At 46.2% G+C, this 26,025-nt stretch overlaps 1 protein-coding gene across 1 annotated transcript in view; it reads right to left on the bottom strand.

Annotated features, from left to right (window-relative positions):
• Positions 1–1,816: 1,816 nt before the first annotated feature.
• Positions 1,817–26,025, bottom strand: part of March4 (membrane associated ring-CH-type finger 4) — a 115,133-nt gene continuing 90,924 nt past the window's right edge. The window contains exons 3-4 of the mRNA XM_004641352.1: positions 22,371–22,563; positions 1,817–2,190 (exon numbers count right to left, since the gene is read on the bottom strand). Of these exons, the coding sequence (XP_004641409.1) occupies positions 1,817–2,190; positions 22,371–22,563 (567 nt within the window). The remainder of the gene's footprint in view (positions 2,191–22,370; positions 22,564–26,025) is intronic.

The following is a 26,025-nucleotide window of genomic DNA, read 5'->3' as shown; positions in this document are numbered from 1 at the left end:
TGCATGTCCACAGCACACTAGAACTTTGTGTGATATCCTATCCTCAAACTGTTAGAAGTGCTGGTCATTTACTTGCCATTCCAGTATTTATCTTATGTTTTACTCTTAGTACTTCTTTGCTATCATGAAACCTTTTTCTTAGTTCAATTGTTTTGAAATATTTAATTTTCTGAATATTGCTTATTCTTAATTTTTGTTCTAAGATTTATACTGTATCTTTGACTTACAACTTATTTAAAAGACATTGTATGATATCTTCTAGTATTAGAAACTTTAAAAAGTTAAAAATAAATAAATAAATAATAAAAAAAATTAAAAAAAAAAGAAAGGAGGATGGAAGGAGACACTACTGGTAGGGAAAGAAATTTTATTTTCAAGCTTTTAAGAGAATATTACAAACAACAGGGAGTTTTAAAAAACCCTAAAAACTAGTTTTAAAAAAGTACTTGACAGTGTCCCTTTAATACCCAAGAATGACACAGCCACTGTGCAATGACAAGAAACTGCAGGTGACCACTCAGTGGCCTTCCCCAGCAGGAACAAGCAGGTGGCATCCAAAACCAGTGCTCCCTGTCAGGACCCCTGGCCCTGCCTGCCTGCCCAGGAAGGACCAGGAACACATAGCACTGAGCAGTGGCTTTGGGAGGGTCCCAGGCAGTGAGGAATACTGAAGCCGGTCTCCACTCCACTCGGGGCTTGTCGGCTAGCTTCCATCCACGCTGCAGCAGCCCTCTTGGGAGACCCAGTGATTGGCAGTGGAGGGGCCCTGTGTGGGGGGTCTGAGTCTGGGCCTGAGCCAAGGGGCATAGCACTGAGCCATCCCCACCACGGGTAGGTCTGAGTAGTTGGGAAAGTTACTCCTGGACTGACAATGTGGAAGGCGGAGGCCACAGAAGCAGCACTGTGCTTGAGATAAACAGCCACTGGGAAGCCATACTTTTTCTAAGAGAGAGAGTGTGAGTGTGTGTGTGTGTGTGTGTGTGTGTGTGTGTGTGTGTGTGTCCATGTCCTGTGTGTGTCCATGTCTTGTGTGTGTATGTGTGTCCATGTCCTGTAAACATCTTTTGATTCAAATCATCATAAAATCAAGTAACAAGGGCACAGAAAAATACCCATCTCCAAACCCATGCCTTCTTCGAACCCACCTGAAATTGGGAGTTTCAGCTGGGGAAGTCTTGATGGGAGAAGATACACTCCATTCTGGCCACTCATACCAACACCTCTCCCCCAGCATCAGCCATCCACGATCCCAAAAGCCACCGGAGTCACTGGATTCTGCTTTTCAGTTGGGCCAAGAACCCCAGGAGCCCCCAAGCCTATGTACCAGCCCAAGCTTGTCCAACCCTGCCCATGACTGCCCAGGAACACCTGCTAGGGAGAAAGAAAAAAGACTTGAGTATGAAAGGAGTGGGCTCCAAATACTGGTCCCCCTGGGTGCTTCTTTTCAGGGCACTACCACCCGCTGTACCAGCCTTGCCCCTCCAGCAGCCTCTCTTGGGTATCTTGCTTATATGGGTGCACCTGGGAGGTTATTCTGCTAGGTTTTGTTCTGCCTGTCTGGATCCTTGTTGTTCAGTTTGTACTGGCTTTTGTTGCTGTGGTGATTGGAGAGTGACACTGACTGACTGGCAATCATCCATGGCTCCAGATGCCAGTGCCCTCCAGCTCCACCCTGCCTGGCTCCCCTGGAGGCCCACCACCACCTGCTGGCATCTGCTCTGGCTCAGGTGCCACAGGCCTCCCCACAGCTGCTCCACGGCCTCTCCTGGCCCAGCTTCTCTGCATACATGCTCTGCCTGTCTCCAGGTCTCTGCTGTCACACCGTGGTGACTCTCATGACGAGCTCTCGACTGCTGCCCTGGGAGCTCCGTGGTTCTTGAGGTCTCAAGTGACTCAGGATGTGCAGGATGGTGTAAGCACAGTGGTGATGGGACAGAGGGTCTGAGGGGTGGCTGGCAGCCCGGGTGGGGCCTTCCTCGGGGACAGGGGTACCAGCTGCCTCCTCCTCCTCCCCCTCCGAGGGGATGTTGGCCTGGGTGGATGAGGAGGTCCGGAGGTTTGTCCTGCCTCCTGCCTTCTGTTCTTCCAGGTCTTTTGCCTTGTCGTAGTTCAGCACTTTCCACTGCTGGTTGACAGCCTGCCACCGTTTAAAGATGCGGTACACGGAGGGTCCCTCATGGATGATGAGACCTGAGGTAGCCAGGAGAGGACAAAGAAACAAAGGTTAAGCATGAGAAGACAAGTCCCTGCCAGAGAACTGAGGGTCTCCCTTGGCTCACAGATAGGTAATTACTGGTTTAAGTTGTGTTCTTCAAACCTACCTTCCAGCTCTGAGTCACTTGATCTCCACCCTTTGATTCCCAGGGCTTGACAAATCATGGTGTGGAGAAGGTGGCAGGGCCTCCTCTGCCAAGCTCATGAGGCACAGAGCACCCATATACAACACCTTTGCCTACCCCTTCCACTCCATTCTCTCCCTTCCTGGCTTGACACAATCCAAACTATGCCCCTGAGGCATAACGTAAATCTTTTCTTCTTTGTTATTACATATCCACAGCACCCAGTATTTAGCAGATATTAAATGAATTGTCTGCCTTTAAAAACAACATAAGAGAAACCCTGTGGTCTTTCATGCCTGCCAAATGACGTCTGAAAATTTATGGACTATGTCTTTGCACAGATATTCCAGTGCTGCTGAATACAAACACCCCTGGAAGGAGAACGCTGGTACAGTTATACTGGCCCAGGCAGTGGTAAAGTCAAAGCAAACCAAACCAGGCACCAAGGCAACTGAATATTAATGGTGCGCCCACTGTGTGCCAGGCCTGGTGATACAGCAGTGGTGGAGAGAGACAACCAGACTGCTCCAGGTGTTGCCAAATGCTGTGAGGAAAAAGCCCGAGTTAAAGAGCCACTGCCTGCTGGTGTTGAGGGTCTTGTCTTGCACAGGTGCTGGGAAAGGCTTCTGGAGCAGGTGATGTTTAAGTCGAGACTTAAATGATGAGAAGAGAGGAGGCAGCCATGCAAGGGTGCATCAGTCTTAGGAAACACAGGGGCAAATGCCAGGAGGTGGGAATGGACCCAGGTGGGGATGGAAGGAAAACCAGGATGCTTACTCCAGGGAAATGAAGGGAAGGGAAGGCAAATAAAGCAAGCAGAAGTATACTTGGGTCGTGTAGGCTATGACAGGGATTTGTGTTTTATACTGAAAGTAGTGGGAAGCCATTAAAGGATTTTAACTGAGGGGCTCATGCAACCTCATCTACTTTTCAAAAAGTTCTGAAGTTCTCTGGCTCTCGTGGGCACAAGAATGTGGGGAAGCTGGGCATGGTGGAGCATCTCAGTGCCTGGGAAGCAGAGGCAGGAGAACTACAGATTTGAGTCCAGCTTGGGCCATTTAATGACCTAGTGAGACCCTCTCTCAAAAATTTAAAAAAAAAAAAAAAAAAAAAGAGGCTGGGGATGCATCTCTGTGGGAAGGACCTAGGTTCAATATCCACGAATAAAGAAAAAAAAAAAAGTAAAAGGGGAAAATTAAGCAAGACATGATGCAAACATTGAAATTGGAAATGGCAGTGGCTTAGACTGGGGCTGTACCCATGGAGAAAATGAGACATCATTGGGGCAGGATGTATGTTGTAGCTAAGGTTGACGGGTTGGCTGACAGGTAAGGTTTGAATAAAGAGAAATACCTGGGCAACTCTGAACTTTTTTTATTTTTATTTTTTATGTATTTAGTACACGGTCTACAGGTTCTCACTACGTAGATCAGACTCGTAGTGATTCTCCTGTTTTCAGCTTCCCAAGTACTGGGATTACAGGCATGCACTGCTATGGCCAGCTCAATCACTGTCTCAGGGCGCCTGAGGTGGGGGTTGGGGCACGAATTGTGGGGGATTGAACTCCAGCCGCTGTGCTCTGCCTAAGGGGCACTTTAGTCCGCTGAGCTATCTGGCCAGCCAACTCCAAACTTTTGACTTCAGCTTCTAAATGAGTAGGGGCACAGGGGCAGAAAGGCATGGAGCAGCAAGGCTGGCTGAGGACCTTGTAAGCATGACCAGATTCCAGAACACAAGCACCAAAGAATTCTCAGAAGTCCCTAAGCAGACTTCTTGGGGGAATCCACAGGTGTGGATGGGACTAAAGGACAGAGACACTGTGAAGAGCTCACTGCTATGGTTTTCCTCACAGGAGTCTCGCACAATGTACTCTTGTTTTATTTTAGTTTTTAAGTTCTCCTCTCTTTCGTTCACCCCAAGTTCGCTCTGCAAATGCAGAGCCAGTTTCTCCCTTATCCTTCACTGGAGTAAACCTTATCACCATTTTTGCTTGTCTTGCTTGATTCTTTGTTTGAGACGGAAAGAACTTGGAATAACATTTAGTTAGCAAGGAGTCTCCCCAATAACAGTTGAGATATGGAGGGCACCAGGGTGAGTGGTGTGATGGTGGCGGTGACTGTGTGAGTTTGCTATGTCTGCTGCAACAAATGGCTATGCATTTAGCAGCCTAAAACAACACAAAGGGATGCTCTTACTGTTCTGGAGATTACAGTCACTGGGCTGAAGTGAAGGGGTCATCAGGGTTGTTTCTTCTTGGAAACTATGAGGGAGAATCTATCTCCTGAGCTTTTTTAGTTTCTAAAACTTGCCTGCATTGCCTCTTTCTTGCATTACTCCATTTTTTTTTCCTGTTGTCATAACCCCTGCTGCTCTTCTGCCATCAGATCTGTCTTTGCTTCTCTCATAATACCTGTTATTTCACGTAGGCCCCATTGAGTAATTATGATAACTGCCCCATTTCTAGATCCTTAAATTAAAGTCCTTCAAGGTAATATTAATGGGTGAAGGATTAGGGCCTCACTGTCTTTTTAAAAAAATTTTATTTATGTGTGTGTGTGTATGTGTGTGTGTGTGTGGCCAGCTCAGCCCACCATGGGGCGGGGCTGGCTGGCATGCAGTGCTGGGGGATTGAACCACAGTCTTTGTGCTTTGCTAAGCTTGTTCTAAGGAGGTGCTTTAGACCACTGAGCCATTTCACCAGCCCCAGCCTCACTGTCTTTGGGGCCATCTTTCAGCCTACTAGAGTGATCAATGGTTCTATTCTCATCATGGTAAATTTGAGATGTCTGATGAAAATCTAACTGGAATTTCAGGAGGCAAATTGAACATATGAGTTGGAAGCTAGGAAAAAGCCTGCCCTGGAGACAGAAGTCTTGGATGTAGAAGTGGAGCTGTTGTTTAAATGTGTCTCCTTCAGGTTTCAGAGGTTGTCAGTGAAATGGCATTAAAAAATAAGGTCTATCAGGACTGATGAGGCCATGAGGGCTATCTTGGTTACCTTCTCCTCACTGGGACACAATACCTGGCCCCCATAACTTAAAGGAGAAGAGCCCTATTTTTGGCTCACATTTCAGTCTGTGGTCAGTAGACTCCCAAGGAGAACCAGCATGGCAGAGGTGCGTGGTGGAAGACAGCTGCTCACCTCAGGGACTCAGGCAGCGCAGAGTAAAGGGAAGATTCCAAAAGAGAGGGACATCCTTCCTAGTCACACTTCCAGGGACCCACTTCTGCTGACCAGAGCCACCTCCTCCTAACTGCAAGTTAGCTGTAGTAGCCAATCACCTGCCATACACATGAGGCATTGGGGATTATTTTAGATCTAAACCATAACAAGGGCTCTTTCCTCAAGTAGGATTATGTGTCCTTGTAAAACAGCCTGCCAGAGTTGGTTCTCTCTTGACCTTCCCATATTTTGTCATGAAGGATGTAGTAAGAAATCCCCCATCAGATGATCCTGCACTTCCTAGACTCAGAAATTGTGGGGTCTTTCCAGGCGCTGAGCAGATATATAAATCTTTGGGGGATTTTTAAATATAAATTACCTAGTCATACTGATTGTGCAGTAACAGCACAGAAAAACTAAAACTGGTAGAATTTGAAGCTTGGAAAGACTATCTGACTAGTCTTGGGGAAAGAAGAGGGCCGATAATAGAGCCCTGGGCTTCTGAGGTATAGTGGTTTGGTGGAGGGAAAGCCAGCTAAGGAGGCAGTAAAGAAGCACTCAGCGAGGCAGAGGCAGGACAAGCAAGCAGGGAGAGCCGGAGTCTGAAGGAGGATGTTTCAAGGGAGTAGAGGTGTGATGGCTCTTTTAAGTGGGAAAACCAATAGTTTTTATAAAGTGCATTGCATTCCATACATCACTCGTTAAGGTGGAAGGGATGAGGGAGGATCTGTTGGATACTGTGGAGAAGGGAGAAATAATTGTCTTTAACAGTAACATTACACAGTGTAGTAGAATTGTCTGATTTTGTTGAGCACCCTTGTGAGTTTGTGGCCTAAATTCTGAAGCATCTGGTGGCTGGGTGTGTTACTTTTTCTACACGTCCATTGTTTGCTCAGGTGCGTGTGTGGAAGACTGTGTCTAACGAGCTTAAACTCTGTTTCTGGGCTAGCAGGCAGTTACTTCAGTTTGTAAGGGAGCACTTATGACCCTGGATTACAGAACTTGTGTGAGGAGGAAGGAACTGAGGACACCAAATTTAAGGAAAAATGGACAGAACACATTCTCTCTGAGCCTTCTCTACCTATTGGATGACAGAGTGATGGAGAAGAGCCAGGAGGTCCTCAGGAGGCTGGAGGCAGTGAACTGTGACCATTGGGGGATTAGGGACAGAGGATAGGATGTTTAAATCCAGATTTTAAAAGTAGTGCTGCTACTGGTCTAGGGGGTGCCCACTTGGTTAGGGGCTAAGGTGGTCTGAAGGAAAAGATCTTTGGAGAATTAGGGAGGCCAAGGAACTGGTAGATTATCTGCAATAGCCAGCCCTGGTGCCATCAGGCAAAATATTCCCTTTTTATAACAAGCATATTTTAATGTTCCCTTTCCTCCTCCAAAATGAAATTCAGAAGATATTATAAGCTGCTTGAGTTTCTTTTTCAAAAAGGAATTAGCAGAATGCCTTAATAAATAATACAAAGGAAACAAAGGGGAAGTCATTGATAACAAAACAACATGAGTTTCCATTAAATGCTGAAGCAAAACTTCATTAGAAAATAAGCCAACAAACCGCATACATTTGCAAACTGCCTCCAAGGGAATGGTACCCCCAATATCTACAGATGCTAAGATGTTGGGAGGGAGTGCTAGGCCATCTGCATCATGGAATGTGAAGACTGAGTGGATGTCAGAGGCCAACAGCACCAAAGGAAGAGAGGAGGTAAAGAAAGAGAACTTAAACCTGAAAGGGCTGAGGCTCCTGAAAGACAAAGAGGAGAGGCGGAGTGGAGGTGATGGTGTGGAGGAAGACACACATGGCCCCAGCTCCTGGCCCCAGAGTATAATACAAAGCAGAAAGAACAGCTACCACTAGAGATAGCCATGAGTGAAACCGTGTCCTCAGAGACAATTGTGTTTTCATAAAAGGAAGACGAAAGAAAGGCACAGAGCAGTTGCTCTGTTGCAGAGGGCAGGACGGAAAAGCTGAGGAGACAGGATGAACACACGGGAAAAGGATGACTGTCCTGTGAGAGAGGGTAGCGGGGAGGCTGGCTCCTGTGCTGGTGGTGAGAAGACTGGGGCTGTGAGGCACGACGGGACTTCTGCAGAGAGGGACAACTCAGGAGGAGCCTGCTCACCAGAGAATAGGTGATGAGTCGCCTTGCCCCCCCCAGGGTAAAGCAGAGGGAGCGGATGCGAAGAGCTCTTAGCTCTCCGTGCTCCAGTGCATGCATCCTGTAGGGAGAGAAGCAGCCACCCACAGCCTCTTTTCCTCCAGTGTTCTAGTGCTTTGCTCAACAGGCCTTGAAGGATGCACTGAGAGGGAGACAGAGTCTTTGTGGTTTCTGACTTGGGTCCTACCCCTTTGAAGATCAGATGAAAGAGAAGGGTTATTTTTCATGGGGGACAAACCAAAAAACTAGACACTCAAATTGTCCATGTAATCTTAGAGGGTGCATAAATCCACTGAAGTCCTGCAAGTCCCTGGTCTGGTCTGAGATTCTGTGTGGGGAGCCTTCCTCTTTGTCCCACGCTCTCACCCTCTCTCAAATGTGCCAACCCCATGTGCTCTGTCAACCTCTGGTGCTTGTGCAGTCAGGGCACTGAAGTTGTTCATTTGTCCAGCTAGACACAGGGCTTGTGTGAATGCCACTCACTGTCTTGCAGACTGTAGGCTTCTGGAGAGTAGGACCAGGTGAGGGGTGTCACTGGCCACTGCCACAGCAGAGGGAACCTGAAGAAGCCTTGGAGGAGGAAGAGGACCTAGGCCCTGAGCAGAGAGGAGCAGGTGCTTCTGAAACTCCAAACTAACTCCACAGTGAGAGTCACTATACTTGATTTCGAATTAGCTTCTTGATCAGACAACTTTTCCCTGATTGAAGAGGGTGGCTTGTAGCTTTAGTATAAATGCTGCCTTTTAATTACCTAACTGTCTAGCATTCAAGAAGTAATTAAACCATTTTAATGGGTGGTTGGCTGAGGGGCAGGAATGCATACCTGTTTTTCTAGATAACACTTGTTCAGCAAAAGTTGGAAAAACACAAACTACCTCATTCCCATCTAATCTCAGCCGTTACTCTGCCTCTTGCTCTACAAATTACTTATTGATTCCTTGGATGACAGATTTTTTTTTAATAAGGAAGAGGGCTGGGGTCATTTGAGAGAGCAAGGGTGACAACCTGGAGAAGAAGAAAAAGGGGTAGCAAATGGCAGTGGGTAGGAAAGAGAGGCTCGATTTAGACGAGGAGGAAAGGCAGCAGTTGGTGAAGGGAAGAGAAAAGTAGTAGAGGAAAATGGGAAACTAAGATGTATGGCAAAATCAGAAGCAGTAATATCTCATTCTGGCATTTTCTGGCATTTTCTATTTATTTCATAGTAACCAAATACAATGCACCCTACCCTGAGGAAAACCCAGTTCCCGAAGAATTGCCAACTTCACCTTCCTGACATGTCTCCCTTTCAGGTCTCTTCCTCCTCACCTAACTGTAGGCTCCAGGGACTGTCAGAACTGCTGTTCCTGTGCTCCTCACTGCGCCCACAGTGTCCAGCTGAAGTGGCCCTTTGCTTAGCTCAAGAGGATGGGAAGAAGAAGGGGAAACCTGAGTGGGGGCTTCCAGCTGCACAGGTCCCCGCTCCCCTACACATCATGACAGCAGGGAGCTTTGCACTTGGTCCCCCAGTCCTCCCCTGCTGCATTTTGGCTTAAAGCAGCAAGCTATGGCTTAATTCAATCCAGTTAGTCTTTCCTCAGCACCTGCTATGTGTGGCTAAGAGCATCTGGGATAGAACAGAATTCTGGTCTCTTCATGTATAGAAACAACAGGCCACAGCTAACCTAGAAGCCTGGAGGGAGGCTTCCCATGCCCTCAGTGATGTCTGAATTCCTCCTCTCCAGCTAGAATCCTCATTTAAGTAGCATAAAAGTTGCCAGCAGTACTCTAACAGTGCTTTTGAACCTTTAGCAAGTATTGGAATCCTTCCAGCATTTGGTAAAACAGATGCCAGGTGCCCACTCTGCAGAGCCTGGCTCAGCAGGTGGGGGGCAAGGTCTGAGAATCTGTCATCCCAGAGGCTTCAGAGGATGCTGATGCTGCCTGTAGGTGGCCACACTTGAGCAGCACCCCCTAGACATGGTGCTTAGCCCCTGCCTACTGCTTCACAGAAGGCTCTATGTATTTTCTTAAAAAAAAAAAAAAAAAGCTTTAAGTAAATTTGAAAAATACTCTTTGTAGTATGAAAATGTGGGGCAATGGAAGAAAGGGATTGTAGAAATATAGATTTGAGACAAAAGCCTGATGTCCCAAGAGAGCAGGGAACAATAGACAGAGCCCGAGGAGAGCTGCCATCTGTTTGCAAATTCCTGGAAAGCTGGGATTCAAGGCTGCAGGTAACAGCTTGTCCTGTAGGCGCCCTGTCCTTTGATCCCTTGCTTGGGATGTTATCAGCTAGCATTTGTGTGGACCTAGTGTTAGGCAAATGGTGGAAGTCAATAGAGATAGTAGTTTATATTCACTTAGGTAATTATGGACATTCCTTAGTCTGCCTTTACCCCTCAATAAAAGTGAGATGCTTCTGAGGCTCTGGGCTCACTTGGAGAGAGACTAATCTCAGTGAGACCTCTGAAGCTACATTCATCAGGTCTTCTCGTCGTTTCCTTCGGCACAAACCCATAACATACAACAATGGTCCTTTCTCTCCTGTATGCAAAGATGTTTGGGTCCCACACTGGAAAGTCAGCTCACTCACCAACAAACATGAACTGGGCACGGAATATGTCACTTACTAGCCTTGTTGCTTTAGGTAACTGACTTGTTCTTTTGGGGCCTCAGTTTTCCAGTCGGCAAATTGGGTTGGCATGTCCTTCCTCATGGATGGGATTAGATGAAGTCCTGCATGTTGTGCCTGATACACACTGATTATGCCAGGACACATGGTTTTAACAAAGTGGGTAAGGAGGGAGGCTTCAGAATCAGTGCCCTTGGGCTCTAGTTGGAAGACCTTAGATGATTCACCTCTTACCCTCAGCTTTGTCATCAGAAAAATGGGCTTTGTAATAGTAACTATGTCTTAGTGTTGTACAGAGAAAATAATATAAAGCACTTTTGGTATATAAAAGCATTTTCTACAGTACTTGGAACTATGTAAATATTAGTTGGTATTTTATCATTATTTATTAGACAAGTATCACATGATTTCATCTTACATAAAAAGAAGTAAATATAAAGCTATTTTGGTGTCACTGGGAAATGCCAGACTGGCAGTGCCACCACCTGCTGAACCTTCTCCAAGGCGATACCTTCATGCTTCTCATAGATGTGGCCAGGCTTTGCTTTATGTGAATTATTATAGAGTTGCAAAAGTAATTTGTATATGCAGAGATGCCAAAACTTCTATATCCCAAGAGTTTTGTCTTTTAAAATCCTTGACACTGGCTGGGTGTGGTGGTGCACATCTGTAATCCTAGCCCTCAGAGGCTGAAGCAGGAGGAGTGCTGCAAATTCAAGGGCAGCCTGGACTACAAAATGAGTTCAAGGCCAGCCTAAGCTGCACAGTGAAACCCTGTCTCAAAAAGATTAAAAAAAAAATCCTTGAGACTTTAAGAATACCCTTGGGAACCAGGAAATTTTCTCCTATCAGACTGCCTTAGCTTAGAACATTTCTGGAAATTCCTGAATGAAACAGGCTCTCTGATAGAGATAGCCAACTGTCCCCTAAAAATCCAGGGAAGGTGAATGAACACTAACACTGAAGGGGAACATGAGTCAGGATGAGGCTTACAAGGTAGGGAAATTGTGCGTGTGCATGGCTGGAGAGGGCCCACCTTGCTCAGGCTCCCTTACTTTCTACTCACTGGAGGTGAAAGATGTCAAAGTCCTAGAGGGCTGCAGAGCTTTTAAGATAGAAGGAGCCTGGGTTCTGAAGTCACTATGTGGAGGAGAATTTACCATTGCTCAGGAACTTCTCCATAGACAGTTGGGTGTATATGACATACTTATATCTACAACTGCATCTTCCATCTATCTGTGTATCTGTGTCTGCTGATGTTACCCTAACAAATGCAGCTGCAGTGCTGGTTAGGGGCCACAGAGAAGAGCAGTTTGGGGCTCAATGACATGCTTCATGTGATATTTCAAATGTGCTGATTGACTTCTTTGAGAGCTACTTTATTTGTCAGATTGAGCCTATTTTAAACCACAGACCATCCATGGAGAGACATGCCACTCCTACATTTGTTCTGTGCAGAGGACAGTTCCCAAGAGATGTTCCTAAAATATTATGAGCTTTGTCAGCACAATTGGAATAAGTGAGGAGCCTCCCACGGGGTCCCCTTTGAAATGGACAGTACTAGCTTGATGCATCTGCTTCTAAATCAGTTGCAGGCATCCTCTGGGCATCCAGCAGTTCCGCTGTGGAGAGGGGTAGCCCTGCACTGGACGTCTGGGTGGTAAGATGTGAGTTAACAGCTAATCCAGAAATCCAGTAGGCCACAAGGCAGAGAATGTGGACTGAGCGTCTTCAAGTTCATTTCTGTGTTGGATGCTTCTCATGTTGGTTATTGCCCTGGCCCTGGACAGTTGGGTCAGACACAACAGCACCACATGTCTGGGGATTTCTCTCAGCTGTGGCTGTCAGCCTCTCAGAGTCCTGCTACCTCACAATGGAAGTAGCTTCTAAATGATGTCAGACCTGGAGGGACCTGAAGGTTACTGGTATAACCTTCTCACTTTCAGCTTATTTTGTAAGCTTCTCATTGTAAACGTCTGTGTTAGTTGATACATTGTGTCAACTTGGTTGAATCAGCTCAGGCAGCGTGGGGGGCTCGCCCTGCAGGTGGGCAGGGCCCAGGAATTGAGAAAGGCTTCCTGCAGCCCTGCGCGACTTCCTGCCTCCCGGTTTCCTGGCGCCCAGCCCTGCTTCCTAGGAGAAGTCCCAGTCTTCGGAGGAGCTTGGTCTTTGTGCCGCAGCTCCCAACTTACTGTGGAGCACTGATCTTCGCGGTTAGCGAAAAAGGAAGAGAGAGGCTTGATGGATGCCGCTGCAGCTGCTGCTCCTCCTCTGCTCTTCATTGTTCTCTGCCTCATGAACTGCTGTTGTTTGCCTTGGAGCCAGTGGAATATGGACTGATCCCTCCAGTAACTGTAAGCTAAATAAACCTTTCCTTCCTTCATTTTGAGTGTTGGGTATTTGTCCCAGCAATTAGTAAAAAGTAACTAAGACAACATCTTATAGATGAGAAAAGTAGTTTTAGACAGAGGAAGTAACCTCTGTCCAGGGTCACAAAGGTCATTCACAGGTAATCTAGTTTTCCCACCCTTATCCACTGCACCAGCCTGCCTCTTTCATAGTGTCCAAGTTTCCTAGTCATGAAATTAACAGGATTGACAGGTGAGGTCATGTTTTAGTCAAAAGGAGGAAAGAAAGGAAGGAATCTTTGTGGCACATTTTCATATTTGAGTTTATGAATTAAATTAAGTTTGAATTACATTTAAAGTTTGAATTAAAATTAAGTTTGAAATAAATGGTTTTCTAGTCTTGATACCTCCTCTCCTATTTGCTATAAAATGAAATTTAATTAAGTTTTTGTGTGTATGTTGCTGGAGATCAAACCCATGGCCTCTGAATATTAGGTTTGTGCTCTGCTACTGTTACCTCTACTCCCAGCCCTCTCCATCTCTGTACTGCTGCAGTAGGGATCAAGCATTTCTACAACACTAGAAAGCATCTCAAGGGCCCACACACAGAGGAAGCCTGAATGGAAAATGTTCCCGTAATGTTGCTGACTACCACATTCCACTGCTCTACAGTTTTGGAAACAACCTCAGAAACATTCCTGTCCTTCAGCAGCTTTTACATACTTACAAGTGAGAAGCCAACACTTTTTCAGAGTTGGCTTTTTGATGGCCAATCTCTTAGGTTTGTGGAGTGAAAAGAAAAAAGCCTTTTGGTGCCAAAGTCTTTACTTAATTTGCTCTTGTTACATTCTAATAACTTGACTCACTGGAGCAGAGAATACTCCATTTGTTTCTTGGAGGCCCTGTCAGCCCCCTGGCCACCATGGACAGTGTCATTAGAGATGATAAAGAGGAGGAGGTGAAATGAAGCCATTAGATGTAACCAGATCTACTTGGTAAGAGAATGCAGGGAGGAATCCAAAATCTTAAAGTAAAAGTGCTTCTCCAAAAAAATACACTCTAGGGCTGGATTGAGATAGCTCAGCAGTCTAAGCACCTTCCTGGCAAGTGCAAGGACCATGGTTGAACCCCTGGTCCACATGCTATGCTGGCCCCAGGACCCTGGGCACATCGTGCCAGCCACTGAAACCTGGTGTGGTGGCACATGCTTGTGCTGGGGAAGCTGAGACAGGAGGATCACTATGAGTCTGAGCTTTGTAGGGACCTTGTACCAAATAAATAAATGAATAAAATATCTATTTTATTTATTTATTTATTTATTTATTGTTTGGTGGTACCAGGGATCAAACTCAGGACCTTGCCCATGCCAGGCAAGCACTTATTACACTGAGCTATCTCCCCGGCCCAAAATATATACATATTTTTAAATTAGACTCTTAATTATGTGAGGACATGAGCCACTTACCTCAGCCTCCACTTCCAGGCTCTGACTGGATTAGGGCTGCATCAGTCTTGGCAAACACCTATTGAGTGTTCCATGCAGGGGGAATCTAGATGATCGAGTGCCTCCTACCCTGGTCACTGGTGCTTGGATGCCTGCCCCTTTAACAACTGTCAGTTACTTGGTCCTCTTAGCTAGCCTTAAGGATGTTGTCCCTTCTTACAGGTGGGAAAGGAAAGCCATGAGAGGTTGTACAACTCAGGACCACAAGGGTAATGAAGCTGAGTGAGAGGTGATCCTGACCCTGAGGCCATCCTGGCGCTGCCACTGCTGCTTCTTTTGAAACCTTCCATTCTGAGTGTAGACATCCATTTCCTCCTATTTTTCTAATTCTTTGTCATATCTATTCCTTAAATATTTAATCCCCCTCAGTCCTCTGTCCTTAGCCACTTCCTTTCCTCATCTGTTAGCTCATCAAACTCTATAGCCTCGACACCTTCTTCATGTTGACCTACAAACCTGCTTCAAGTTTTATCCAGTTACCCCAGCAGCCTGGACCCATGCTGGAGATGACTTCAGCATCCCCTTCCAATCACTCACCAACTCTTGCCAGGACTGGCCCTGTGCCCTCAACAGTGGAGGACCAACAGTGTGCTGTGAGACCATCTCTCCTTCCTGGCACTGCTAGCCTCTCTCTGGAGCCCATACTTTCCCCCATGTGTTTTGTTTCTTTCTACTGCTAACTCTTGGCTTAGGACACTTGCCTCTCTGCCTGCATGTTCAGCTTAAGATGGCCTTGGTGCCCTTGCTAAGGGACATACTCCTTGTGCCCTTTTGCTCCACCCACTGCCAGCTCCATCCTCATGCACAGCTATGGCAGCCAATCCCCGCTCAAGCTGGACCCCTGGGGCTCTCACGGTTTTGGAAGGATCTGGAGAATTCTGTCAAGTCTACATCCCACACGTACCTCAAGGTCACTCCTGCACTTCTTGTCCACTGCCACTGCACTGTGGCTCTTGGCGTTCTGCTTGGACTGCTAAGCATTTCCCTGCTGGACTCGCCTACCTACATTCTGCCTGCTTCTAACCTATCCTCCCCAAAGTTGCTAGAATTATGGCTTTAAAAATTCATATCTGATCAAACTTGTTCCCTGTGTAACATTCTATCAGTGCTTCTTTATTCTCAGCAGGGTAGGTAAAGTCTGAGCTCACAGCACATGATTCATGACCCTCTGGAATTTACCCTCTGCCAATCTCCCCAGTCTCACTGCTCTAGGCCAACCTCCCACCTGGCTCTTTCCATCGAGTCCTACAAACTTGTCCGAAGTTTCCTAAGTGTACTTTTTTTCACTTTGCCTGTTTCTATGCAGGCAAGTTTCTCGGCCTGGGATAGACTTTGATTTCTTTTCTGAAACCAGGTCAAGGATAGGGTTCCTTCCTTCCACGGCCTCCTTGGACTCCCAAGGAGGTATTTGCTCTCTGCTATCTTCTAACTTCCTGCTTGCCTTGTACAGACCCCTTCTGTGTTATGATGATCTCACAGACTGTGAGCTCTTCTAAGGGATTGTGTCATATCCAGCTCTCTGTTAATGCTTCCTGGATCAGGGAACAAGACAAGGCAGCAGCCAGAAAACTCAGTTGACAGCTACCAAATGAATGGACATGATGATCCTAGACCCCTCTGATTCAGGTTCCTCATCCTCGTGTCCACTCATCCTATGTCCAGCCTTCCTCCCACAGACCTTAATACCTCTAGATCAGTGACTCCCTCCCCTGCCTCTCCCACAAGATATGTGATCCTCTAGAATAGGTATTTTGGAATGAGTGAAGGTTTTTCCATATTCACAGAAGAAGACTTAGCTTTCTCCAACCCCAAACCCCTTTCACCATGGTGTCTCATAGAAAGATAAGCCATCCAGTTTCGAGTTCTCAAGCTTCTGTTTTCATTGGTGTCTCTAATGGTTATGCTTTATTGTGTCAACTTGACTGGTTTAGAGGGATTGGTGGGACAAAATTCTAAGTGTGTTTGGGTGGGTTAAGGACATGTGACCTTGGGTATTATATATGGCTCATAGCCACTTCCTCTGTTTTTGTTTCCCTGCTCTGCTTCCTGTCCACCAAGGGCTATGTAACTTTGTTCCATCATGCCCTTCTTCCAGGAAGTCTCTGCCTTGGAACCAGCTAACCATGGGCCGTATCCTTGAAAATGTTAAGCCAAATTAATCTTTTACTCTGTTAAGTCATGGAGGTCAGGCAATGCTACAGAAATGAGAAAGCTGAACAATCCAAATGGGGATAGCCAAAAAAAAAGAGGGACAGAGAGAAACAATAACTGACCTCCTGAAACTTGAACTCAAGACAAGAATAAGTGGGGCCCTCTAAAGCTCTGATTGCTACTAGTGGTTATGACAAGGTGTTATGGTTTGTGTCTAGTTGTTCCCCCAAAGCCTCATGCAGTCATAGGGCAGGGACTTCTAGAGTTTGTGATTAACTCATGATCCACTGGGATTATGGATGAGCCAAGGCCGGGATTATGGGTGTGTGTACTTCCCCCAGTCTGGGGCAGAAAGCCTGAATGCAGTTTAAGAGAGACAGACTTCCTTTCTGTAGCCATTGTTGCTGCTACTCCTCTATCTTGCTCTTGCTCTTTGCCGTTGCTATGAAAGGTTGTTTTCTGCCATGTGCTGCTCTGCCTTGGAGCCAGCTGAGTATGGACTGAAACCTCCAGTAATAGTGAGCTAAATAAACCTTTTCTTCCTTCATTTTGGGTGTTGGGTATTTGATGCAGCAATGAGAGAAGAGTAACTGAGACACAAGGTTAACTTCTCCATAGCCTGTGTTTCCCCAAATTCTGCCATGTTACAGCATTGTCCAGGTTGGGAGAGCCCATGAGTGGTGGGTGAAATTACAAAGCAATCAGAGGTGAAATGGGCAGCAAAAGGTATCCTAGAATTGGAGCTAGAATTTTTTGACACCATTCTCAGCTCTTCCATTTGCTTAGCTGTGTGACCTGGAATCAATTGCTAGAAGCCTTTCATCATCTTTTAAATATGGATTGCAGTATTTGCCCAGCTTATCTTTTAGAACTGTTGTACCCTTCAGTGATTTCTGAAAGAGATTAGGTAGTCTATTCTGTCTTAAATACCTTACATTTGGCTTTTACAGTGGTTTCCACCAATCTAAGAATTTAGACTCTAAACCAAGAGATGCTTTGTCTATAAGGGCAGCTTGTACCACTAAACACACAACCTTTTGATGTAACCAAGTCCAGAGTCGGATTTTGACCTTAGAGCTGTGCTGCAGCAGACAGGAAACTCAGACCTTCCTGGCAACCATTTTAGGTAAAGCCCTTTGATAAGTACTAAAAACCATTCTCTGAGAGAGACATCACTCTGTGTCTTCTTGTTGAGCCCTGATGGTCCTGCATGCTAGTTGGGTGGAAACAGCCATGAATAGGCCTAGGAGGCTTCAAAAGCAACACACAGACCCTGTCGTAGTCTCTGCACCTTCCTGGCTCCAGGGCAGAGACTATCTTCTATTGGGTCTCAGTGGAGTTTTTCTGTGTCTGCATTAGTCAGACTTTTACTGCTGGGACCATATACCCAACACTCACACCTTAAAGGAGGAGATATTTAATTTGGCTCACGGTTTCAGGGGACTCAGTCCCTGGCTGGATAGTTCTGAGGAAAGAGATTCATGGCAGAAAGGCATGGTGGGGTGAAGCTGCTGAGATCATGGCAGCTGGGACGCAGAGCAGGGAGACAGTGCCAGAGCAGAAGGGACGAGGAGCCAAATCTAAATGCCAAGGTCATGCCTCCAAGACCCACCTGGACATACCCACAAGAGTGCTTCCCTAATTCTCTGAGTGGCTCCCAGGCCAGCCATGCTGACAGTCCACCTTCGCCATCACAAATTCCCTCCCACTGTTGTGAATTCTCTCTTGTCGTTTCACTTCAATGAAAAAAGATTGTGGGTGTGTAAAGATTCACCACAGTTTTCCCTTCTATGTTTACTCATGTTATTTACTCTCTGGTCACTTAGCAGTCTTAGATGACAAATTACTCATAGCATCTGAAGAACAGGAAGTCCAGAGAATATCAGCAAGTAGGTTTATTCTTCTTCTCGTATTCCACCTCTTGAGCTAACTAGCGCCAGATTCCTTTTCCTCTCTTCTGATGATAATGTTTTTATCTCAGTGATGAACTGTTCATTCCTCCAAGCATTTGGAGATGGATTCTTTCACGCAACATTTTGCCAACCAACCTTTCCAAGAGACTCTGGAGATTATGTCAAGCTGGACTCTATATCCACTCTGGATCTCAACTCATTGTTCCTGAGCTAAGAAAGACAACTTAGACCAGGGTGTGGGCGAAAGTGAAGACTGCCCAGCAGAGCAAAGCCCAACCTGCCACCCTACACTCCCCTAAGAAACTCTGATGCCAAGTTTCTCACTAGCAGTGCTTGAGAGTCTAGGTATCCAGTTTAGCCTAAAAACAAAAATATTCCTGGTTGCAGCATCCACCTGGTTCTCTCTCCAGGGAGTCCCCTGCCAGCTGTATATTTTTGCATTTAATTGTACAGTGATAGGTGTTTTTCCTCTAGTGATCAGAATATTTCAGTGGAGGAGTGACCCTTATGTCTCACCCCTAAAACTACTGTATTTGGCTGGGAGATAGGTTGGTGGCATAAGTGCCTGCCTGGCAGGCGCAAGGGCTCAAGTTCAAACTCTGGTACCACATGTCATACCGGCTGTATGTGCCATGCCAGCCCTGGAAATGGGTGTAGTGAGGCACACCTGTAATCCCAGCACTAGGGAGGCTGAGACAGTAGGATCACTATGAGTCTGAACTGCACTGTGAGACTCTGTATAAAAACAACCCCACTATATTCATCACTAATCATAATCATCATCAAAGTCCACTATTACAACCACCAGTAGAATCCATTTGTAGATTCCAACTACTTCCCATAACCTCCACTCCCTTCTCTAGAAGGATGCTTTCTGTTTCATCTTCAACATTTTCTCTGGAAAGCCTCTCCTAGAGAAACACTGAACTAAGACTCTTATTCTGCTGCCCAAAATAGCCTAAGATAATTCCCTCACTCTCAACATTTCATGATCTGAAAAATGGGAAGAATAATCCTTGCTCCCATAAAGACTCATTATAAAACAGAATTAATTCCAATTATAACTGATAAAATGATAGAAAAGATTGAAATCTTTAAGGTTAGTATATGTGTCAATATATCTGATCACTTCTGGAGATGACACCAAGTCCTAGGAGGGTCCCTATGTGTTCCCCTCCTGTCCAATGTCTGTCTCCAAGTTGTCACTGTATTGACCATGAGAATGAACAGATTATGGTGTGGCTTTGCACCTGTAGGAAATTGTGTTCCTAATATTAAAGAAGAAAGGAAAAATGAAGTGAAAGCTCTCCTACATTTCTCTCAGAAACAAAAGGACTGACTGCCACATGTGTATAAGAAGAGAAAGAATAGAGAGATAGAAGTGGGTTGAGAAAGACAGGCAGGAAGTAGCCAAGAAAGAGAGAGGAGGAGGTGCTGGTGCAGAGTCCTGCTCAGAGAGACAGACCAGGAGCAGGAGATGCCAGAACCCCATACAGTCCAGAGCAGGAGTGTGAGCTTGCTTGAAGCCCCAAAGCACTATCCTGTTCGTAAGGTGTCTCCGTCACTCTTCTTGGTGCTGGGGAGGAAAGGGTTATTTTGGTTCACATCTTTAATCCATTATCGGCTGGCTCCAAGGCAGGAAGGAGGGGCAGAGGAGAGCAGCTCAACTCATGACAGCCAAGAAGCAGAGAGTGGAGTGAGGAGTGGAGAAGGACAGTGCACCCTTCCAAGTCCACCGCTTCCAGCCAAGCCCACCTTCCCCAAGTCCCACCTGTGAATGCCAGAGGCTCTTGGGGGAGATCTCAGATCTAGACCATAATATAAAGGTTCACTCAGAAGTAGGCTCAGGTACACCCAAAGTCACAGGTAGCATCCGCAGACATCCCATAAGTGACACTATGGGACTCTTGCTGTCTGATGCAAGAGAGGGAATGAAAAGAGCTCTGGACCACAGGTTGGGAAATAATGCTTCCAATGCAAGCCAATACCTCAAGCAGACCAAGTCCTCATTCAGCTTCAGACCAAGGGGGTTGTCCTGGCTGACTGCATGGTCTCTTTTATATTCAACTAGGTCCTCAACTTTGTAGGGCCACCAGCAGTAGACTGTCTTTATGCTCCTCCCTCTTGCCCACACTCTTGCTAGGGAAGGAGAAGTATATTTTGCCCCACCCCCATGGATGGATGTCAGGCTTCTTGATGCCTTGCACTGACCAAACAGGCTGCGGGCAGAAGTAGCAGTGCACAAGTTCTGGGCAGAAGCTCTGAGTCACACTGCAAGCTTCATCTGACCACCTTGTCCACCTGCACTCTCCTAGAAGAGGAGAACACCTCAGGCCTCAGCCTGAGTCACAGCAGGAGACACTGGGACCAAGCCTGAATTTAATGCACAGTCAAAAGTTAAGCCCAGCCCAGCGCAGTAGTGCTTCAGCAGTCTTGCAAACTCATAAATGGGAAATAAATGTTTGTTGTAAGGGACTGTGATTTTTGGAACTCTTTGTTACCGCAGCCAAAGCTGACTAATACGCTGCATGACAAGAAAGTCGCAGAGGCACACCACAGGGAATGATCTAGCCTGCCTGAAGGAGAATGAAGGGCAACTGGAGGGTCCCCCACAGGAAGCCTTCCATGCCAGAGCTGCTGTAATCTTCCATATGGAGACACACCTGGCTTTTGGCACCTGCAACCCAGCCTTCAGCTGGGGTAGGAAGGGAGCTTGGTGGGACGGGAAAGTAGGTTATAATGAATGGAAGTCAAAGTCCTCCCTGCTCACAGTCCTCTTTTCTAGTCTTCCACACCTAAGCTGTCTGTTTCTCGCCACTTGGGTGCTGTAATTAAAAGGCTCTTGAACTCAAGGTTGATAGGTTGATTTAGTTAGCATAGACAGGCAGAAAGATGGCTTAGGTGATTATACAGGTTCTAGCATCACTGGCCTCTGACTGCGGTGATCAGTCTGCAAATCTTCAGGTCTTTCTGATTACTAATATTAAAGGACTTCAAAGCAGTTCACATCAGTATCATCCCAGCCAAATTCTAGCTAATGGATATTTTCCTGCCAGGGTACTGTGGCATATTTTATGCAACACATACACTTGTGCCCAGGGAAGACAGCTGTGGAATTTAATTCTCATTCCTGTGGCCTGTGGGGTACCTTGAGGGTCCAGGTTAGCCAATACTTATGCTGATGTCCATACACTCCCACCCCATGAACAGTGAAGGTTGCTAACCTACATCTCTCTCAGAAACTAGGACCATTCCCTAACTTCTCAGTTGCTTGGACCAAGCCAAGCACAGCCACAATCATCTGTTGGAATAAAAGGACCCAGCTTTCTGCCAACCATGGCAGAAGAAAGGAGCAAGGCTGGGGCGACGGCTCAGTGGCATAAGCACAAGGTCCTGAGTTCGATCTCTGGTAAACCGCAACCCTCCCCCCCACAAAAAGAGAGCGGAGAAACATAACTTGGGGGGGGGTAGAACAAGGAAAGAAGCAGAAGTAAAAGCAAAACATCCCAAATTTCTCTAAAATACCGTAACCTTTTACACAAAATTTTACCTGGAACAGGAATATGTGGAACAAGATAAAAGCACAGAAGCTAGGAGTGAAACAGGTGAGAATTCTGAACTTGTCTGTGCAGATTCTGTTTCCTGCTCCCAAAGGTGCTTCCTGGAGCTATATGTAAAGACAGCGTGAAAATGCCTGAGCTAGAGAATTTTGGGCCTTGAGATAGGCATATAAAAATAAAAGGTGAGAAGCAGACCCATCATGGCTGTTTCTGGGTACTCTGCTGGGGATCGGCTGGAATTAACTGCACAGACATTCCTTGTCATGGGTTGGCAGCAACGGGGCACACAAGTAGAAGATGGCTTCCATATCCTGCCTGCCAGACAGACGGCCTGACTCACCTTCCTCATAGTCCTAGGACCAAGCCTCCTTATCCTCATCTGCAAGTGGACAAGGTCGATTTCCCTGGGAACAATTTAGAGCTGCCTCTTGGCCCTGCGTTTCCCACCTATCCATCTAGTTCTCCTCGCTAAGCTGTGACCTGTCCTGAGCTTCCAGGTCTGAAGCCTGGTGCCATCTCTGCTTTGGCCTCCCAAGGAAGGAAGCCAGAGGAAGCATCTGTCTCATTAATATGTAGCTCCCCTCTTCCTACGGAGCTAAGCCCCCAGACCTACCTACGCACACCACGTCCATGAAGCCATACATCCCGTAGCAGATCTGGAAGAGGAGGTCTTGGCGCTGCCATTTTGCTGAGGGACTGAAGGTTGACCAGATGAGCCAAGAGATACTGGCGATGAGGAAGAGGGAACCCAAGATGGCGGCTGCAATCTGAACCTTCTCGATGACTGTCAGCGAGATGGCCTGCCACTGGAGAGGAGAGAGTGGCGGGTTACCTGTTGCTTGAATACCCTCAACCCTTTCTCTTCCCTCTTCTGCTACCCAAAGAAGCCACCTCTGAAATCAGATTTAAACCAGGGTGCCCAAATTGTAGTACAATGGACACTTTTGCAGTTTTACACTGTAGTTTTAAATCGGAGGAAGCCAATATCCTGTGAAATAATCAGAAATCATTGTAAGTCAGGCATGGCTGAGAAAGAGATCCTTTTACTTGATTATGAAACAGACAGAGAAATCAGGAAGAAAAAGACAAAACAGCCTGTGTGGTAGTGTGTTCCAGGGGCCTACGATACTCCTTTCAGGATAACACAATCTATTTTCTCACTACTAGGTGTTGGGAGGGCACAGGTCTTTCTTCTGCCTGTTCTGTTTTGTTTCTACAATAACAGCACTTCACGTACCATTTAATATGCATGTCAGAGATTACCAATTCAACAGACAAGGAAAGGACGCGGGATGTGGGAGAGTGATAAGGAAAACAATTTCTAATTTACTGAGTGTATATTAACTTGGATATTTCTTTTTTTATTTTTTATTTTTTGGTGGAACTGGGGATTGAACTCAGACCCTTGTGCTTGCCAGGGAAGCGCTTATTCCACTGAACCATCTCCCCAGCCCCTTCTTTTTTTCTTTTTCTTTCTTTCTTTCTTTTTTTTTTATTTATTTTTTTTTTTAGCAGAAAAAGCATTGTACTTATCAGCAGTATTGATAGAAAGATTAAAGGTTAGACGGTAAGTTTCAGCTCAGGAATTTAGCAGTACTATACCTAGTCCAGGCAGTACTGGCTTACATAGGTTGGGAGTTGGATTTTTAGTGCACAGTTTTTCCATGTAGTCATGCAGCAAATAAATATTGAGTATTCTATGTGCATGGACGACATGCCAGGTGGTGGAAATAAACAGTAGGTACACCCAGACAAAGTCTCCCCCTTTGTAAAGCTTGCAGCCTTAGGACCACAGGATCACAGACAACCCTGTGGACTTTCTTTTTTTTAAAAAATAGATTTTTTTTTTAACATTTATTTAGTGTGTGTGGGGGGGGCAGCTCAGCCCACCAGGGGGCGCGGCTGGCTGGCATGTGGTCCTGGGGGATCGAACTGCTGTCCCTGTGCTTTGCCAAGCTTGTTCCAAGTAGGTGCTTTAGACCACTGAGCCATCTCTCCAGCCCCAACCCTGTGGACTTTCCACTGTAATTCCACAAGGGTGATAATGGGAGGCACACGGTAAAGGCCTGTGAGAGGGCTATTTAGTTTCCCATGGAAGTGGTGCCTGAGCTGAGTGGGAGTTTAGTAGGCAAAGAGAAGAGGGAAGAGCACCCCAGGAAGAGAGAAGAGCATGTGCAAAAGCCCCTGCCAGGAGAAAGCATGGTGAGTCTGAAGACCAGACAGGGACCAGGGTGGTGGAGTGGGGTGAGCAAAAGAGGAGAGGTGGAGACAGCTGGGGAAGTGAGAGAGATGGTGTAGGATCTTGTCCTAAGCATGAATGTGGAGCTATGAGTGGCTTTCAGCAGGCCTCTGAGAGGAACCAGATTTGGGAAGGCAGAGGGAAGGACATCTGGTTTGCATGATGGAAACACCCCAGGAAGCATTTCAACTTGCTAACTTTCCACTAGGGAGCCCCACCCTGCTTTAGTGGCCTGTAGGGTAGCTGGGACCAGTGAGTGACCTCCAAGGAATCATAGTCATTGGAAAACATTTCACCTGCTGGTCCAGGTCAGACACTGGCCTCTACATTTCATTACATAGATAGTATTGTATTACAGGGAATTGGGCCTTTACATTTTCCAATGCTTCCCCAGGTCTAGGGTTACACATAACAAAGGAATTTTCCAGAAGATGGTCCAGTCATGCAGACTTAATGCTTTTTTCTGAGTTTGTCCCACTGCCTGGAAGGAGGGTTAGTGATACCATTGAAGTATCAAGAACTCTCACCTTCTTCTCCTCCAGGCTCTAAGAACTCCAAATACAATGACACAGAAAAGCCCTCTTCCTCTCTTCTATCAGCCCCAAAACATCTGCAGAATCTAATTAGTATCCCTGACCACTGTGTATGTGATGAGGAAAGAAGAGGGTGGAGTGCTGTGGACAGCAACTCTCCTGTTCATCCATGATGGGTGCCATAGAGGTGTGGGGAAGACAGTGCAAGGGGAGAACGGAGAATGCAAGAGCTCTGAAGGGGCTAGGAGGGGAAAAGGCTCTCCGTGGGCCACGGTCTGCTGTTGTCGCCCTCTTGGGACTTGGGGGCCTCATTCCAAGCCAGATTCTGACCACACTTGTGTGAGACTTCTGCACACCCTGAACTCCTGTCTGCAGCACTGGTGAGTGGAAAGACCAAGGGGAGGAATACAGAGACTCCACACTTCCTCCCTTACACCAGGAAGGGGCACCAAGTAAAGGGTCATGTGACCCAATTTGATATGTGTAAGGAGAATTCAATAAATCCTGCAGACTGTCACTTTTCTCTTCTGTAATAAAGGAAATATTTGGTTCTTCCTAGTTCCTAGAATATTGTGAAGGTTAGATGAAATAACTGTCAAGGCAGTGCTTGAAGGGTATTCTTTACAGTGTTCCAACAAAAATATGGATAAGCCCATCATGGTGGGAGTAATCCTGAAAGTTTCTCGACACTGTGAGATGGAGGTTAAGAGCCCAGACCCAGGAGTCAGAGTCCTTTTTGTGGGCAGAAATCTTTACTCTTCCACTTCATAGCTATCTAATTTCAGACAAATTATAGAGCGCTCTATATTTTCACTGCCATCTGTAAATTGGAAATAATAATAATAGTGCTCACTTCATTAGATTTTCTTTAGGATTAAATTAAATAATATGTGCAAATATTTGGAACACTGGCTGGTACCTAATAAATATTGACTAAATATGAATTAATATAATACAGTTCCTCCTTATCCAAGGGGAATTGATACTAAGATCCCCATGGCTGCCTGAAACTTTGGATAGTACTGAATCCTGTATACATGTATACTCTGTATGACATGAAAACAGTTGATCTATAACAGACAGTGACTGGGTGACTAACAGGCAGGCAGCATATACATCAGGGGTACACTGGGGAGAGGGATGATTACTGTCCCAGGCAGGACAGAGCAAGAAGGTATGAGATTTTATTATGCTACTCAGAACAGATGCAATTTAAAATGTATCAGCTGTTTATTTCTGGAATCTTCCACTTAATGTTTTTGAACTGCAGTTGACCATGGTTAACTGATGCCATGGAAAGGGAAACTGTGTGTAAAGGAGTATACCAAAATTGCAGTTCAGGGCTGGTGAGATGGCTCAGTGGTCTAAAGTACCTACTTAGAATAAGCTTAGCAAAGCAAAGGGACCATGGTTCAATCCCCCAGCACCACATGCCAGCCAGCCCTGCCCCCTGGTGGGCTGAGCTGGCCACACACACACACACACACACACACACA

The sequence above is a fragment of the Octodon degus genome, unplaced genomic scaffold, assembly GCF_000260255.1.
Source record: "Octodon degus isolate 3935 unplaced genomic scaffold, OctDeg1.0 scaffold00135, whole genome shotgun sequence".
In the NCBI taxonomy this organism is placed as follows: Eukaryota; Metazoa; Chordata; class Mammalia; order Rodentia; family Octodontidae; genus Octodon; species Octodon degus.
This window is presented reverse-complemented; position numbering and strand designations above follow the sequence as displayed.